At 39.9% G+C, this 15,350-nt stretch overlaps 1 protein-coding gene across 1 annotated transcript; it reads left to right on the forward strand.

Moving 5' to 3' along the window:
* Positions 1–6,099: 6,099 nt before the first annotated feature.
* LOC121729524 (3-oxoacyl-[acyl-carrier-protein] reductase, chloroplastic-like) lies at positions 6,100–11,065 on the forward strand. Its single transcript, XM_042118064.1, has 3 exons — positions 6,100–6,881; positions 7,813–7,852; positions 10,161–11,065. Exons 1-3 carry the CDS (start codon positions 6,139–6,141, stop codon positions 10,920–10,922), a joined length of 1,545 nt encoding a protein of 514 aa, XP_041973998.1. The 5' UTR covers positions 6,100–6,138; the 3' UTR covers positions 10,923–11,065.
* The last annotated feature ends 4,285 nt before the right edge of the window (positions 11,066–15,350 follow it).

Genomic DNA, 15,350 nt, shown 5'->3' on the forward strand with positions numbered 1-15,350 from the left:
ATAGTGTTAAGTGTTTGATGCATTATACTTACTTTATAGTTAATAAGTACTGTATGTATGTAATGAACTAATGACTACATTAGCTCATTACATACAAGTATCAATACTAGTCTGACAGGATTGTTTAATGTTTATAATGCATTAGCTTCATGATAATGACACTACAAAACAATTTATAAACATTTTCAACTATTCCTAGGAGCTCGCCATCAAAGTGTAGTGTTACAATATGTGTGCGTAAGCGCGATTTTCCGGCGCTTTCCGGCGATTTATTGAAATACAAAAAGTCAAATGTAAAGGAGCTATCAAAATTTTAGGGTGGGTTGCACCAACTTACTTTTACTATAACTGTAACTTTAACTAACTAAGGGGCGATTTCACCAAAGAAACGGAACGCGTTCAAAGCACTCTGAACCGGTTCAAAACGTATAAACGCGATTATAACATCGAAATGCATTTCACCAGCACAAACTGAACGCGTTCACAGCAAATCCGAGTTTTATCTTCTGAACGCCCAAAGTCCGAAGTTTAACGTCATAAAACCCGTTCAAGCCATGTCATGGCGGAACGAAAAACATAGACAAAAGAAATGTCAAGATGACAGTTTTGACACATGAGTTTGTTAGTTTATGTATTGTTTCTTGCTATTTTGTAGTTAAATTAACGTGAAAAGGCTTTAAAATGATGAAAACATGTAAAATAATCGCGTGACGTCACGTAAACTTAGATTTAATAATCGCGATCAAAAGAAGTTTATGAAATCCAATCGAAACAAAACGAGATTTACGTCGCAGCATGAACGCGTTCAATGGGAACTAAGTTTTATAAAACCAAGTTTTATGTGTGTTTGGTGAAATCCCACCTAAGTATAATGCAAAATTTCAAATCTTTGGTTAAAGTCAAAAATGGACGCCATGTTCAACCATAACCATAGAGCTCGACAAGGCTTTAATGAACGTGGCGAAAAAAGGAATATAATGCTGTCATCATACAAAAACGCCATTTTTGACAGTTCTCCTTTACCAGCAGCGCCCCCGCCCACGTTCACAGCCTTATCGGACCAGCAACTGACATCTGTCAAATTCTGTGGTCAAAGTTAAGTTAGCTTTAACTATAACCATAACTGTAACTATAACCACGCCACTGGTGCAACCCACCCTTAAAGTAAAATCTTTAGCGGTGTTGTGCACTCTGCGATGCCTGAAAATTTCAACTCGCGTCGGGTCGTACTCGGGCCTCAGCAAAAATTTGTAAGGCAAAGGGTGAATCTGTTATTAATGTAATTTTTTTTTATTTATTACCGCAATCTCGGTTGGCCGTTGCTTTTCCATCTTTTACTCAGAAACAAGGAGCAAAATCATCGGCAGCACTTGCAATACGCGATTTCTCCGTATCGCTAATTCGAACAAAAACTAATATAATACAATAAACAGGCTGCAACAAAACTAAGTAATAATACTTTAGGGTGTATATAGGTCGCCTATATAGAGTTCGCTGAAAAATTAACTTTTTTTTTCGCCTTTGAATGGAAAAATAATTCATGACGTGGGGGCGCTAGCCCATACAAATCGCAAAAAATTCAGCTCTTTCAGCGCTACTACTTTCACAGTGCTCTCTGTATAAGGGAAACATACACACCCTAAAGTATTATCACTTAGTATTGTTACACACTGTAGAGCAGCCTGGCGTATGAATTGCGAATTAGTCAAATTGTCACACAGTCCCAGTACATAATCACCCAACCCCGGCAACTCGGGGTACGAACTACGAGCGAACTTCGACGAAAGCTCAATTGTTCAATATTACCTCAACTATAATTCAATAGTTTCTGACTATTGTCAGGTAATTCATACTAACTTAATATATTACGAAATGTTTGTCCGTCATCCTTTCTATCTGATACCTCTTCACACTGAACCGAATTAATGTTTTAGATAGTCTTTGAGTCCCAGGGACATATAAATAATAGGACATAGGATAAATTTCATCATTATCTAGTAGTTAGTACCTATGTTATCGCTGAATCTATAATAATCTACTTATCCAAATTACGTTGCATATTTTGACTTCTGTGATAAAAATGTAGCACGCGTATAATAATATATTTTATTATCAACATACATTCATAGATAAAGTATTTATAATAGATTATACAATATACATTATACATGTAATCTTAGCCCGTGGTCATCGCGTGGCCATTTTGTGCTTATTTTCCAATGATATTCTATGTTACTAACGTAACTAGATTGGAAGTTTATGGTAGCAACGCGTTGCCACTTCGAACATGCCTGCAGGCATATCTCACATACATAATGACATAACGAATATATGACTTGACATTGTCTTTTGAACAAAAAAGTGGTTACGCATTTCTGAGAATCTTTTGTAAGACATTGCTACTCTAGTATTATAGAAACTCATTGTTATTTTCATACAAGCAGTGTGCGTTTAATTTTTTGAATATTTCTATTTGTCGATCATTTCGAAGCACATTATAATACAGAAAAGAAAGTCATTTAGTTCATGATATCGATAAACTATAGTTCAAGCAGAGACTAGCCATACATTTAATTCCTCTATGGTTCAAGTAATGAGAATCCGTAAACACACGTAAAAAGCTATGCAATTTTTGTAACCAAATTATTAATTGATGTAAGATTTTTAGCACTAATGCCTTATATAGCACGAATAAGAGATTATTAAACTTAATTTTATCTTTTTAGCTTACAAAAATAACGATTGAAAATACCCAAAAAACGTTGTTCAAAACTTACGTATTTAATGTCAAATTCACGTGTTTGAGGCATTCTTTGGCCATTCTTATGGTTTATTATTTAGCGGAACTACAAAACTTAACAATATCTAGCATTAAATGTTCACTAAAAACCTTTATATTAACACTTTTATTACATGAAATATGCAGACCGACTCCTTTGTTAAGTCCTAGTAAGTAGGACATAATATTACACGCTTTTGACGCTTATACACCGATATAAGGCTCTCTTCTAGTCTATAGTATCTCAATGCATACATTTTTGGTATAACGCGTTACGCGGCGCTAGATAGGGATGCTGCTCGAAATGCAAATGTGGTTGTGAAGTCAAATTAGTAATTTATCTTACGTATTTTATTAAAATTAATCTAACTGAAAAAGCCGCGTCGCCTATTGTACTTTTATTTATTTTATTTATAATTTATTGTGCACAGGAAACATTACATAATTACAGTTTACACAGAAAGACGACACAAATGATCTGCTTATTTCTAAATAGAAATCTCTTCCGGGGAGATTTCTGGGGAGAGAGATAGGACTAAAACAGCAGATAAGACGTGCACAAAATATGATTACATTATAATATACAACAATATGTGCTCGTCGAAGCAAAACTAATGCTATACTCAATAAAAAATAAGCAATATAATAACATCAAAATATAATACATAAAAATGACAAACCAGTAAATAATAGATATCAATGTAATTTTAAACGCTATATCTATAAAATATAATAATATACTTAACTATAATAAATACACAAATGTCAAATGCTATATCATGTATATTATAATAAAGGTATTTAAATAGGTTGAGATTTAAGATAGTGCTCTTTCAATCGTCGTTTAAAAACAGCAATGGTGGGACTGTCATAGATGGCGTGAGGGAGCGAGTTCTACAATCTGACAGCATGAACAGTAAAGGAATAGGAGTAGAAATTGGAGCGATGGGAGGGGAGGGAGAGGTTTGACCGGACGTTGAACATGCATGGGAGATCAGGAGGGCGGAAGTTGAAGCGGTCAAGGAGATATGGAGGAGAGACAGGATTATACAGGATGTTGAAAAGCATGGAAAGGATATGGGAGTTGCGAAGGAGACGGATAGGCAGCCACTTGAGTTTGGAGCGATAGGCCGAGATGTGATCATACTTTCTCTGACAAATACCAAACGAATACAGATATTCTGTAAACGCTCCAATCTCGTTTATAACTGCTCTTCGGTGGCGTCTATGTAGCAGGAGTCGGTGTAATCAAGGATGGGGAATATGAGTGTCTGGACAAGGAAAATTTTGGTGTGTATGGGTAAAAAGTTTTGGAGGCGCCTCACCCTTTTGTGAATGATTTTTGTCACTTTCAGGCATTGACAAAAATCATTCACAAAATTCACACGCACCATGGCACGGGCCGTCATCTGAAAATTTATGAAGTCATCGTTAAATAAGACAAAAACAAAACAAACAGTTTTTTTGCAGAGTCATTATCAAGGCCGGCGGCGTGTCGTTACTCGGATATGTTACACCATAGACCTGTGACGCACCAGGCGGCTACTCCGTAACAGCAACCCCATAATATATTCGAACCTGCAGAGCCATGACTGGCCACAGGTTTATTACTTACTAGATGACGCCCGCAACTCCATTGAGCCAAAATTCGTTTATCTAACGACTGCGACAAGTAACAGACATATCTAATTAGTAATTAGTAATCTGACAAATAGCAGATATTGATACAATAAGATTTTTCTGACAGAAGTTTAGGCAGTGACAAAGTACTAAGTAGACCTTATATCCGAAATTGTAATTATTATAATATAGTCAGTGGTAAAAATCACAATCTAATCGTTACTTCGCAATATATCTTCAACGACGATCATAGATAAATACGAAAATAATAAGCATCACGGTGGTCGGTGCCTATTAGAGACAGGAGATCCACGTGTCGTGACGTGGTGATTGTATATCGCACCACAGTATATCAGTATAGCACAGTAGAACATCTTCATACAAACGCACAGCGGTAAATTTTAATGAGTGCATAGGCGCCAACTGGCAACTGCCAAGCCTCCTCTCTTATGGCGGCCATACACCATGCTTCCTATCGTCCAATCGGCATGACGCTACCAATTGGATCAGTTAAAACTGGCTGCCATTACAGACACACGTCGGCCTTATTGTGTGCATTGATACTGTACTACATGACAACCACAATATGATAATAATTCATTATGTAGGTCACCAGCTGACGCCGCATTTGTCACTCGACGCCGAGTCGCACAGGCGATCACGTTTAGCCCGTCAGCATTATCGGACGGGTCAACGAATGCCGCCGCTGCCGCCCCCGCCCGCGCTTCCCTGCCGGTTGCGCCGACGCCGAGTCCACAGGCGACTCAGCAAAACTACGCGACTCTTGCTGGTCGCCCCGCGCCTCTCCCGCGGGCGCATAAAAATGGGGAAAATGAGAGCCGTAAGGCTTCGGAGAGTCGCAAGACTACGGAGAGCCGCAAGGCTACGAAGAGCCGCAAGGCTAAGTCTTCTCGACCTAGCAAGGACGAGAGCAGGAGGTGCGATGAGGAGGGCTTTATACTGGTGGAGAGAAGGAAGAAGAAGCCCGCCGCCCGCAACCATCGCGGCACCGCGCTATATGTACCTGAGCTGCGTCTGCGGAGCGGGGTCCCCGCGCCGCCCCTGTACATATCCCGCCTGCACTGGTCCATGGAGGTCGAAGACGTCGTGGACTACATCAGTAAGAAGACGTCCCTCCACTTGAGGGTCGAGCGTCTGCAGTCTCGCCACAAGGTCAACTTCAGTTCCTTTGTGGTGAGAGTACCGACGCATCTTCTCCCGACCTTTGAAGCGGAGGAATTCTGGCCGACTGATGTGGTTTACCGTAGGTTCCGGGGGAGACTCCGGAATGAAGCGCGCGTCACGTCGCCGTTAATTCGTGATAATGTGTAGTTGTTAAGTTTATATAAATTTGTATGTATGTTAGTCATTAAGATATATATTGTATGGGCCTACGTAGCCTGATTTAAATAAATAAATAAATAAAATAATAAGCAACCTTACGTTTGCGGTTTGCAAAATTTTGAATCTGTGTACTTTCAATCTGTGATTTTGATTTTGATAAAAAAACTTACTCATGTGGATGGGTGAATATATCACTTATACACGGATATCCTACAAAGAGACGAAACGGATAAAATGCGCCTTACGATGCGCGCTTACGCATTCGTTCAAATCGTTTGCGGCACGTTTTTAAATTGTTGTACTGTGTTATACTGTGACTGCACTGTTCATTATATAAATTGACAACACATCTAATCTATGCACATTATTTGATAGCACGCGGAAGTTAGTTGACCATGAGTTTCGCGAACAAAGTTGTTTTGGTGGTCGGTGCCAGCTCCGGCATAGGCGCCGCCACCGCCGTAGCCTTCGCCAAGGAGGGCGCTCACGTGGTCTTGGTCGGGAGAAACGAGGAGAAGCTCAAAAGTGTTTCTGCACAGTGCGAGAAAGTTGGCAAAAAACCGCTCATCATCAAGGCCGACATCAGCAAGGACGCTGAAGCTAAGATGGTCGTATCGAAGACGATCGAAAAATATGGCACTCTGGACGTTTTGATCAACAACGCGGGTATCGTCCGAATGAATACCATCACCAGCGAGACCGCAATGAACACTTACGACGAGATTATGAACACGAACCTCAGAAGCGCCGTTCTTCTGACGAGCTTATCGGCGGCGCACTTGATCAAGAGCAAGGGGAACATCGTCAACGTTTCGAGCGTGACTGCGCAAATGGCAGTGCCGAAGTCCTTCGCGTATGCCGTCTCCAAGGCGGGCCTATCTCACTTCACGAGGCAGGCGGCAGTGGAGCTGGCGGCTGCGGGAGTGAGGGTCAACGCCGTTAGCCCTGGACCCGTGAAGACAGACATCATGGCCAATGCTGGCGTCGACTTCGCTGTGCTCGACGGACTTGCAGCTAAAACGCTGTTGAAACGAATGTCCGAACCAGAGGAGGTAGCTGACTTAATACTGTTCCTGGCGAGCGAGAAGGCTAAGGGGATTACGGGATCTGACTTCGTGACTGACAACGGTGCGTTGTTGCGGGAATAAATTAAATATTATATTCTATTTCCTAAACTTACAATAAAAAAAATATTTATTTTTGTCATAATCATAGTTTTATTCCTATAGGCTAATAATTTTTGGCCTAAAAAAAGAGTTGAAATCCAATTCAATACCAAGTTCAGATGCACTTCATCGATCATAATCATCTTTATCAACAGCCTGATCCATAACACTTCTAATTTCAAACTTGTCAAAATTGTCTAAATTCAAATTTGAACTCGGCAGGTTAATTAAATTCTATAAATATTGTTACGTGTTAGGGTTCGAAGGATTTGGAGACAAAGACCTGCTGACAAGACTTCATCACTAGCACTAGGTCTAACACAAAGCGCTAGGTCCTAAACACTAAGCACTATCACTGTCCTAGGTCGTAGCCGAGTCGTAGGTTTCACTGGTATCACTTTTGATCACTACTTTTCACTTTCGAAGTCGTCTCGAAGAAAGCTCAATCCGAACTGAATGCGGCAATGCTCCCTTTATTTTTTTTCATTTATTTATTTATTGAAATCAGGCTACGTAGGCTCATACAATATATACCTTAATGACTAACATACATTAAAATTGTATAAACTTAACAACTACACATTATCACGAATTAACGGCGACGTGACGCGCGCTTCTTTCCGCTCCTTTAGCTAGGTATGGTGACCAAGTTGCAGCTCTGACCTCCGGGTCTTTGATTCCGTCGACAAATCCTTGAACAATATTTGTGTAGACTCCTGGGTATGCCTTCCTGACAAGTTTTTCAATTTCCAACGCCCATTGTTGAAGTCCTTCTCCTGAGCGTTTGACTCTGTCACGCAGTTGGGCACAGAACACGTGCTCCAGGTGTCGCTCTCCGTATCTGGATTCAAGTACCTCCATCAGGTCTTGGAACCCATTTTCCATATGCGGCAGTACTTCCAGGACCGACAAATCTTGTCCTCTGAGCGCAACAATGAGAGCGGTCAGGCATTGTTCTTCCGTCCATCCGTTGGTGGTAGCAACAGTCTCAAATTGCCGACGATAAGCGTTCCAAGAAGTAGTTTCCTTCAGCTGCATAACTGCAGTATTAGATTTTAATTATGAATGTTGCCGCAATGCGTTGTTGGTATATCTTTAATAAATTATAAATAGTGCCGTCGTATGGCGGTACTTTCACTCTTGGTCCCTGTACTACTCCGGTAGTTCCACTAGACAGCGCCACTCCCGTAGTTTCAAGGCGCACTACTCTCTTCTGTAGTTCAGTGAAGCCGGTTTTCAAGTTTTCAATAACCAATTCTAACCCGGTAACGCGTTCTTTCACTGCGTCGATATCTTTACGAAGCTTTGTCACCGTGTCAGTAATATCCTTTATAGCTAAAAGCGCCTTTTCCTGGAGGTTCTTTTGTTGCTCTTGTGACTCCTGCAAAGCGCCGAGCTTGCGTTCCTGTAACTCTTGCAAAGCATGGGATTAACTAAAACTTTCTAATTGAAGAGCCACTTGAGGGGCTGCAGAAGCTACACACACAGTCAAGGTGGATAGAGCCAGTGGACGGGGCTTGAGCAGGCGGGCCCCAGTGGGCGAGAAAAATGGGTGTGACCTGAGTGGGCGTAGCCTGAGTGGGCGTGGCCTGGTGGGCGGAGCCAGGAAGCGTGGCTTCACCCAAAGTAGGTGGAACCTGAGGGGCGTGGTCAGTGGGCGAGGCCTAGTGGGCGGGCCAGTGGGTGGGGCCTGCCCACATACACTTTATTCATTAGCACTAGGTCTCACACAAAGCACTAGGTCCAAAACACTAAGCACTATCACTGTCCTAGGTCGTAGCCGAGTCGTAGGTTTCACTGGTATCACTTTTGATCACTACTTTTTACTTCCGAAGTCACCTCGAAGAAAGCTCAATCTGAACTGAATGACTGGCCCGCCTGACTGCGGCTATTTATATGGGCCGAGGCGAGTGCCAGAATATTCCAGAAAATTCGTATCTGAGTCGCGTAAACATGGATTGAACTTTTCTAGAAAATACGCGTAGGTAATCATACACCTAACGCCATCTAGTATCGAGTAAGGGATTTAAGTAGTCTGTGTTCCCCCGATCAGTTTCGCTGGTTTGACGCTAGATTGCTATCTAGCGTCAAACCAGCGAAACTGATCGGGGGAACACAGACACGTCTGTATCCTTAACAATATTGTCTAATTATATAATGAATCAAGTGTTACGTATATTAGCACAAAAACCTGCCTAGTACAAAAGTATTATGGATCAGGCTGTTGATGAAGATGATTATGATCGATGGATGGATGTATTGGATTTCAACTCTTTTTTAGCTTTTAGCTGCTGAGTTTTCTGACAGATATTGGCAATGGCAAAGTACCGTACTGACTCAGTACTTTGTCATGGAGTACTTATTTGAGTATAGACTGTAATTATTGGTCAGTGTTAAAAAAACACAATTTAATCGTTACTTAGCAATTTATCTTCAACGACGCTCATTGATAAATATGAAAATAATAAGCATCACGGTGACTATTATTGTGAGACAGGAGATCTACGTGTCGTTACTTGTACTATTATCTATTCTGTGGTGTCGTGACGTGGTAATTGTATAATATCGCACAACAGTATATCACAGTAGAACATCTTCATACAAATGCACAGCTGTTGATTTTAATGAGTGTATGGGCGCTTGGCGCCTATCACCGTCCCTTCTCCAGGCATAAGTCGGCAATGTGTGCTTAAGGTACTGTATCAAAAGCCAAAATCCAAACCATCTATTTTCGACATTTCAACAGTAGTTGTCGTTGCAGTTTTACCAAAATAGTAATATTAAAATGGCTGATTGATCAATAATAATATGCTAGTAGTAGTAAATGACGATGTTGATAAGATGATTGGGCGCGACTACTCTCAACGCAAAACTTGGAAAGTCGGAGACGAAACGTCCGGCCAAGATGTGTGCCTGGCCTTGTACCATGAAACTGTTTCGAGACTTAAACAATCGGACGATAATGCCGCGTCCTACTCTAACAAACGTGAAATGACGTTGTTAGAGCAGGAGACGGCATTCACGTCCGATTGTTTGAGTCTCAAAGCAGTTCCGTTTCAAGCATCGTCAGGCGCAACCAAGACCTACGTCTTGGTTGCGCCTGACGATGTTTGCGCGCTCGTTCAAAACGATTGCGGCACGTTTCTAAAATGTTGTAGTACTGAACTTATACTGTGACTCCACTGTATATATTATAAATAGACAACACATCTAATATATATGTACATTATTGGATAGCACGTGGAAGTTAGTTGACCATGAGTTTCGCGAACAAAGTTGTTTTGGTGGTTGGTGCCAGCTCCGGCATAGGCGCCGCCACCGCCGTAGCCTTCGCCAAGGAGGGCGCTCACGTGGTCTTGGTCGGGAGAAACGAGGAGAAGCTCAAAAGTGTTTCTGCACAGTGCGAGAAAGTTGGCAAGAAACCGCTCATCATCAAGGCCGACATCAGCAAGGACGCCGAAGCTAAGATGGTCGTATCGAAGACGATCGCAAAATACGGCACCCTGGACGTTTTGATCAACAACGCGGGTATCATCCGAATGAATACCATCACCAGCGAGACCGCAGTGAACACTTACGACGAGATTATGAACACGAACCTCAGAAGCGCCGTTCTTCTGACGAGCTTATCGGCGGCGCACTTGATCAAGAGCAAGGGGAACATCGTCAACGTTTCGAGCGTGTCCGCGCAAATGGCGTTGCCGGGGACCTTCGCGTATGCCGTCTCCAAGGCGGGCCTATCTCACTTCACGAGGCAGGCGGCAGTGGAGCTGGCGGCTGCGGGAGTGAGGGTCAACGCCGTCAGCCCTGGACCCGTGAAGACAGACATCATGACCAACGCCGGCATCGACATCGCTGTGCTCGATGGAGTTGCAGCTAAAACGCTGTTGAAACGAATGTCCGAACCGGAGGAGGTAGCTGACTTAATACTGTTCCTGGCGAGCGAGAAGGCTAAGGGGATTACGGGATCTGACTTTGTGACTGACAACGGTGGGTTGTTGATGCAGGGATAACATTAAATATTATATTAAATATTATTATGTTAGTGTTTTCTAAACTTACAATAAAAAAATATTTATTTGTGTCGTAATCATAGTTTTAAATGATATTTCTTGGTCAGGAAAATGTTTGTTTGTTTTTAGTATAGCAGCTATAGTATTTAGTAATTTATCTTTGTTTTTTTTTTTCTTGTTATTATTTAATATTAATAAAGAGCTTCTTAGGGCTCCGTACCCAAAGGATAAATACGGGACCCTATTACTGAGACTTCGATATCTTTACGTGTGTCTGTCTGTCTCCAGGCTGTAGCTCAATAACCGCTATAGCAGCAAGACTCCTGAAATTTTCACAGATTATGTATATTTTCTGTTGCCGGTCTAACAACAAATGCTAAAAATAAAATAAAATTGCTCTCATATAACAAACAGGTGTTTTTTGCCTAAAGTACACACCCTAAAGTTTTATTCGTTTTGTTATAATTAGTGACCGACCGAACTTTCGGTTTCGGTTTCGGTTTCGGCCAGTTTCGGCCAAAAAATCTAGTTTCGGCCTTAGTTTCGGTTAACCGAACTCATGCATCGTTCGGTAAACTTCGCAGTTAACTCAAGCTTGCTTGCCAGCGAGGCCCAGGCTCAGTTCGCCACCATCTAATTAATCATGTTTTGAGATTATGTATTCCAGATTAGTCCCAAATCAAAAATTAGCACTTCGTTTTATTTTCATTAAATTGTCTTAACTTATTTTTATCGAAATTATATTATTGAATTTTATTTTTATGATAAAAGCAGGCTTATTAAATATATGTAACTGTTGGCAAATTACGTGCTATTTTAACAATGTTTCCCAAACACACGATTTAGTAAATGCTATGATAAATTGATTATATTGTGTTTGAACTTTATTTACTTAAGAATTTTGTTTGACTGTGAGATTATAAGATATCTTAGGATATATCTTGTGAGATTTATCTAGTAAATCATTTCGCCTCACTCCTTTTTTTTTTTGAACACGTAATCTCTTAGGACTTAGACCGTTCCTACCCTGCTAGAATCTTATCTAGCCCACTTCCCCGTAAGCTTCACTCTTCCGGCCCTCAGTATATTTTTCAGGTTTAGTGGCAAAACGGCTTCAAGAGAAAAAAAATGTGACGTCAACTGCAAGTTTGCTTAGTCATTTCGTTTTGAACTTCGACCGCGGTCGTGTCCATGTCTCCCATAAAAATAATATACTGCAATTATTGATTTTGTTTTCAGTAGTACGTCGTTCAGTAGTATGTCTGAGGGAGGATTTTACCAATCGCACAACTTCGTTTTATAAAACTTAGTTCTCATTAAATGCGTTCCTACGGGGATCAATAAAAAAGCAAGAAACGATATATAAACTACCCAAATGCATCAATTTTTTTCGTCTATGATTTTCGATTCGCCATGACACTACACTGGCAGGACTTTAACGGATTTAATGAAGTTTAACCGTGCAACATTGGACGTTCTGAAGATAAAACTCGGATTTGTTGTGAACTTTATGTTAGTGAAATGCAATTTGTAGAACCAATTTAATGTACATTAAGCGCATTCTATTTCTTAGGTGAATCGCACCTAAATAAAATGACTTCAAATAACTTCTGCTCTTGTTTCTTAGGATAATCCTTCGTTATAATACATTAAGGGGAATTTCACAAATTACACTTAAACGTTTTATTAAACTAAGTTCTCATTGAACAATGAACGTGATTATATGGCGACGTCTCGTTTTGTTTCAAATAGATTTTACATTCTTCATTTAATCGCGACTAATGAATCTAAGTTTACGTTATACGTTTAATTGATGATTTTTATACATTTTTATCATCTTTGAGCCTTGTCACGTTGTTTTAGTAACAAATAGCAAGAAACGATAAATAAGCTAACCAAACGCATATATGTGAAAACTGTCAACTTAACAATTTTTTCGCCTATGTTTTTTGATCTGTCATACACTACACCGACAGGACATGTGTTTTATGAAGTTAAAACTCGAATATTGGGCGTTCAGAAGATAAAATTCGGATTTGCTGTGAATGAGACGAAACGCATCTACTTGGAATCGTATAAAAAAACGGAATATAGTACAAAAAGTTATTCAAGTCTAAGAATAATAATACAGGGTGCAATTAAACCTTCCTGCCAATTTTTTTCCAGGGCTTAAGTATTACTAGGAGAGTCTATTTAACCAAAAAAAATTGGGTGTTATTTTTTTCAATGACATATTTTATCCTATTTAAAATCGTTGCAGTACGGTCACCCGCGGCGCGGGGGAATGTGAGGGGGTAACGCGGGGGGAGGCGCGCGCGCGGGGTCACTACACGCGCGGGCGACGCGTCGTGTCCATTAAGGGGGCGACTAACCCTAAAGTGTCGACTTTATAATTATTTTTTATACTTGAAAATAAGCCCCGAATTGTATCATTTTCTAAAATTAGATACTACATTATATTTCCGAGAATTCAATCTGAGCAAAAACACGATATCTTAAAATTTTCTCGATAGAAAAAAATCACAAAGATGCATCTAATTTTCACGGATTTTTCATTTATTGCCATAACCGTGCATTGAACTAAGTTAATATTTTAACACATTGTTATCATTGAGAGATCGACCTAGCGGATTTTTTAAATGTTATATATTTATCGAGTTATTGAGAAAAAACTAATTTGGCGATGAATCCGCGTCGTTCTTTTTCACCTGGCATATGAAAGACGGGCGTGAGTGTGAAGAGAGAAGGACGATGTTTGATTTTTGGGGTTAGTCACCCTCTTAATTGTAGTGTTTTAGAATAACTTTCTGCTTAGCTATTTCTCAATATTTTAGTACTGAGTGATTATAAAAGAAAAAATACGTGAATTTTTATTTTTAACATGGATCAATATATCAAAATTTGGCAGGAAGGTTTAATTGCACCCTGTATTTATGGTAAGAAATGTCGTAAAAAGCAAAAAATTCAATGTGGTACTTTTTATTTAGTTAAAAAAATTGTAATTGATGTTAAAAATCAATAAGTTACAGTAAATAATCGTAATTTTGAATGTTTTACCAAGTTTCGGTTTCGGTTTCGGCCGAAACTGAGAGTAAGGCAGAAAGTTCGGTTTCGGTTTCGGTTTCCGCTGAAAAATCAGTTTCGGTCGGACACTAGTTATCATACGCGGTAGTGTGTCAAGCCAACTTTGAGTTTAATGATTACTTAATTAAGTAATTATTTATAGTCTGTCAAGAAAGTGAAGAAATTAATAAGTGGCAACATCATAGTGTCATCCCTTTCAAATCAATCTAAGAAAAAAGGGACCTTGACAGACTATAATTAAGAGGATACACCAGGGGCTAGAGAAATGAAAAAAAGTACGTGTAATATCTATAGCTGTCTCCCTTACCTCAAGCCTATACCGCAGAACGCGATAGAGACAACTGCAGAAAATCCAGAAAATCAACGATTCGTTGTCCCCTGATTCCTTCTCCAAAACTTAACCGATTTAAGTACTTTTCTCATTAAAGATTAAAAAAAGGCTTGAGCTGTGTTCCTATGTTTTGCTTTTTTTTGTATAATCTAGCCAAATCTGTTTTCTGGACGTTTGAACACAGCGGAAAATCTGGCCATTTTTTTTGGGTTTTTGAACGTTCATATCTTATTTAATAATTAAATTATGAAAAAAAAGAAAACATAGGGACATTGTATTAGTGGCCGTAGATATTCAGGAAAAAAATTATAACTCTACTAGCATTATCCTGGGAGGAAACAGGGGACAACGTTTGTATGGAAAAAAGGGCGGTGTGGACTCCTTTTAAGACTTTGACAAAAATGTATGGAATCTATGTGATTCGCTATAATACAGCAGGCGCGGTCCGAAGAGGGGGGGTAACAGGGGACATGCCCCCCCCCCCCCCCAAATGTAAGGTAAAATTGAAAATAAAATAAAACCCAGAATCGTCCGAGGGTACAGATAAAAAAAATAGTGTAGTGACTACTGAGTGACCCCCCCCCCCCAAAATTTCAGGCTGCGACCGCGCCTGTAATACAGTGTAGTCAATTAAGTGTCAGAAGTTACTCCTGCCGCACTCAGAGTGGAACATTAATTACTTAAATGTAATTAATTCAAAATTTTGATATAAGCCCCATACATTATCTGTCAAACTCTCCATTAAATTGAAGGTTAATCGTAATTAAATGTCTCTGAGTACGGCGGTAAATCTTTTTATATTTTGTTGCCTGTAGTTTCGTAAAACTATGCGTAATTACAGAATCTGCAAAATATACAAACATTTTTTTTTTATTAAAATGCTAAATCATCGTGTTATGACTTATGACTTATGGCTTATGAGTATGACAAGTATATTCTACGACTAGAACGTTTATTTAAGTTTGTCGTTTGTCCGTATTATGTAAATATTGAGGTTTTTTTTTTAATAAATC

Source organism: Aricia agestis, chromosome 8 (genome assembly GCF_905147365.1).
Source record: "Aricia agestis chromosome 8, ilAriAges1.1, whole genome shotgun sequence".
NCBI lineage: Eukaryota > Metazoa > Arthropoda > Insecta > Lepidoptera > Lycaenidae > Aricia > Aricia agestis.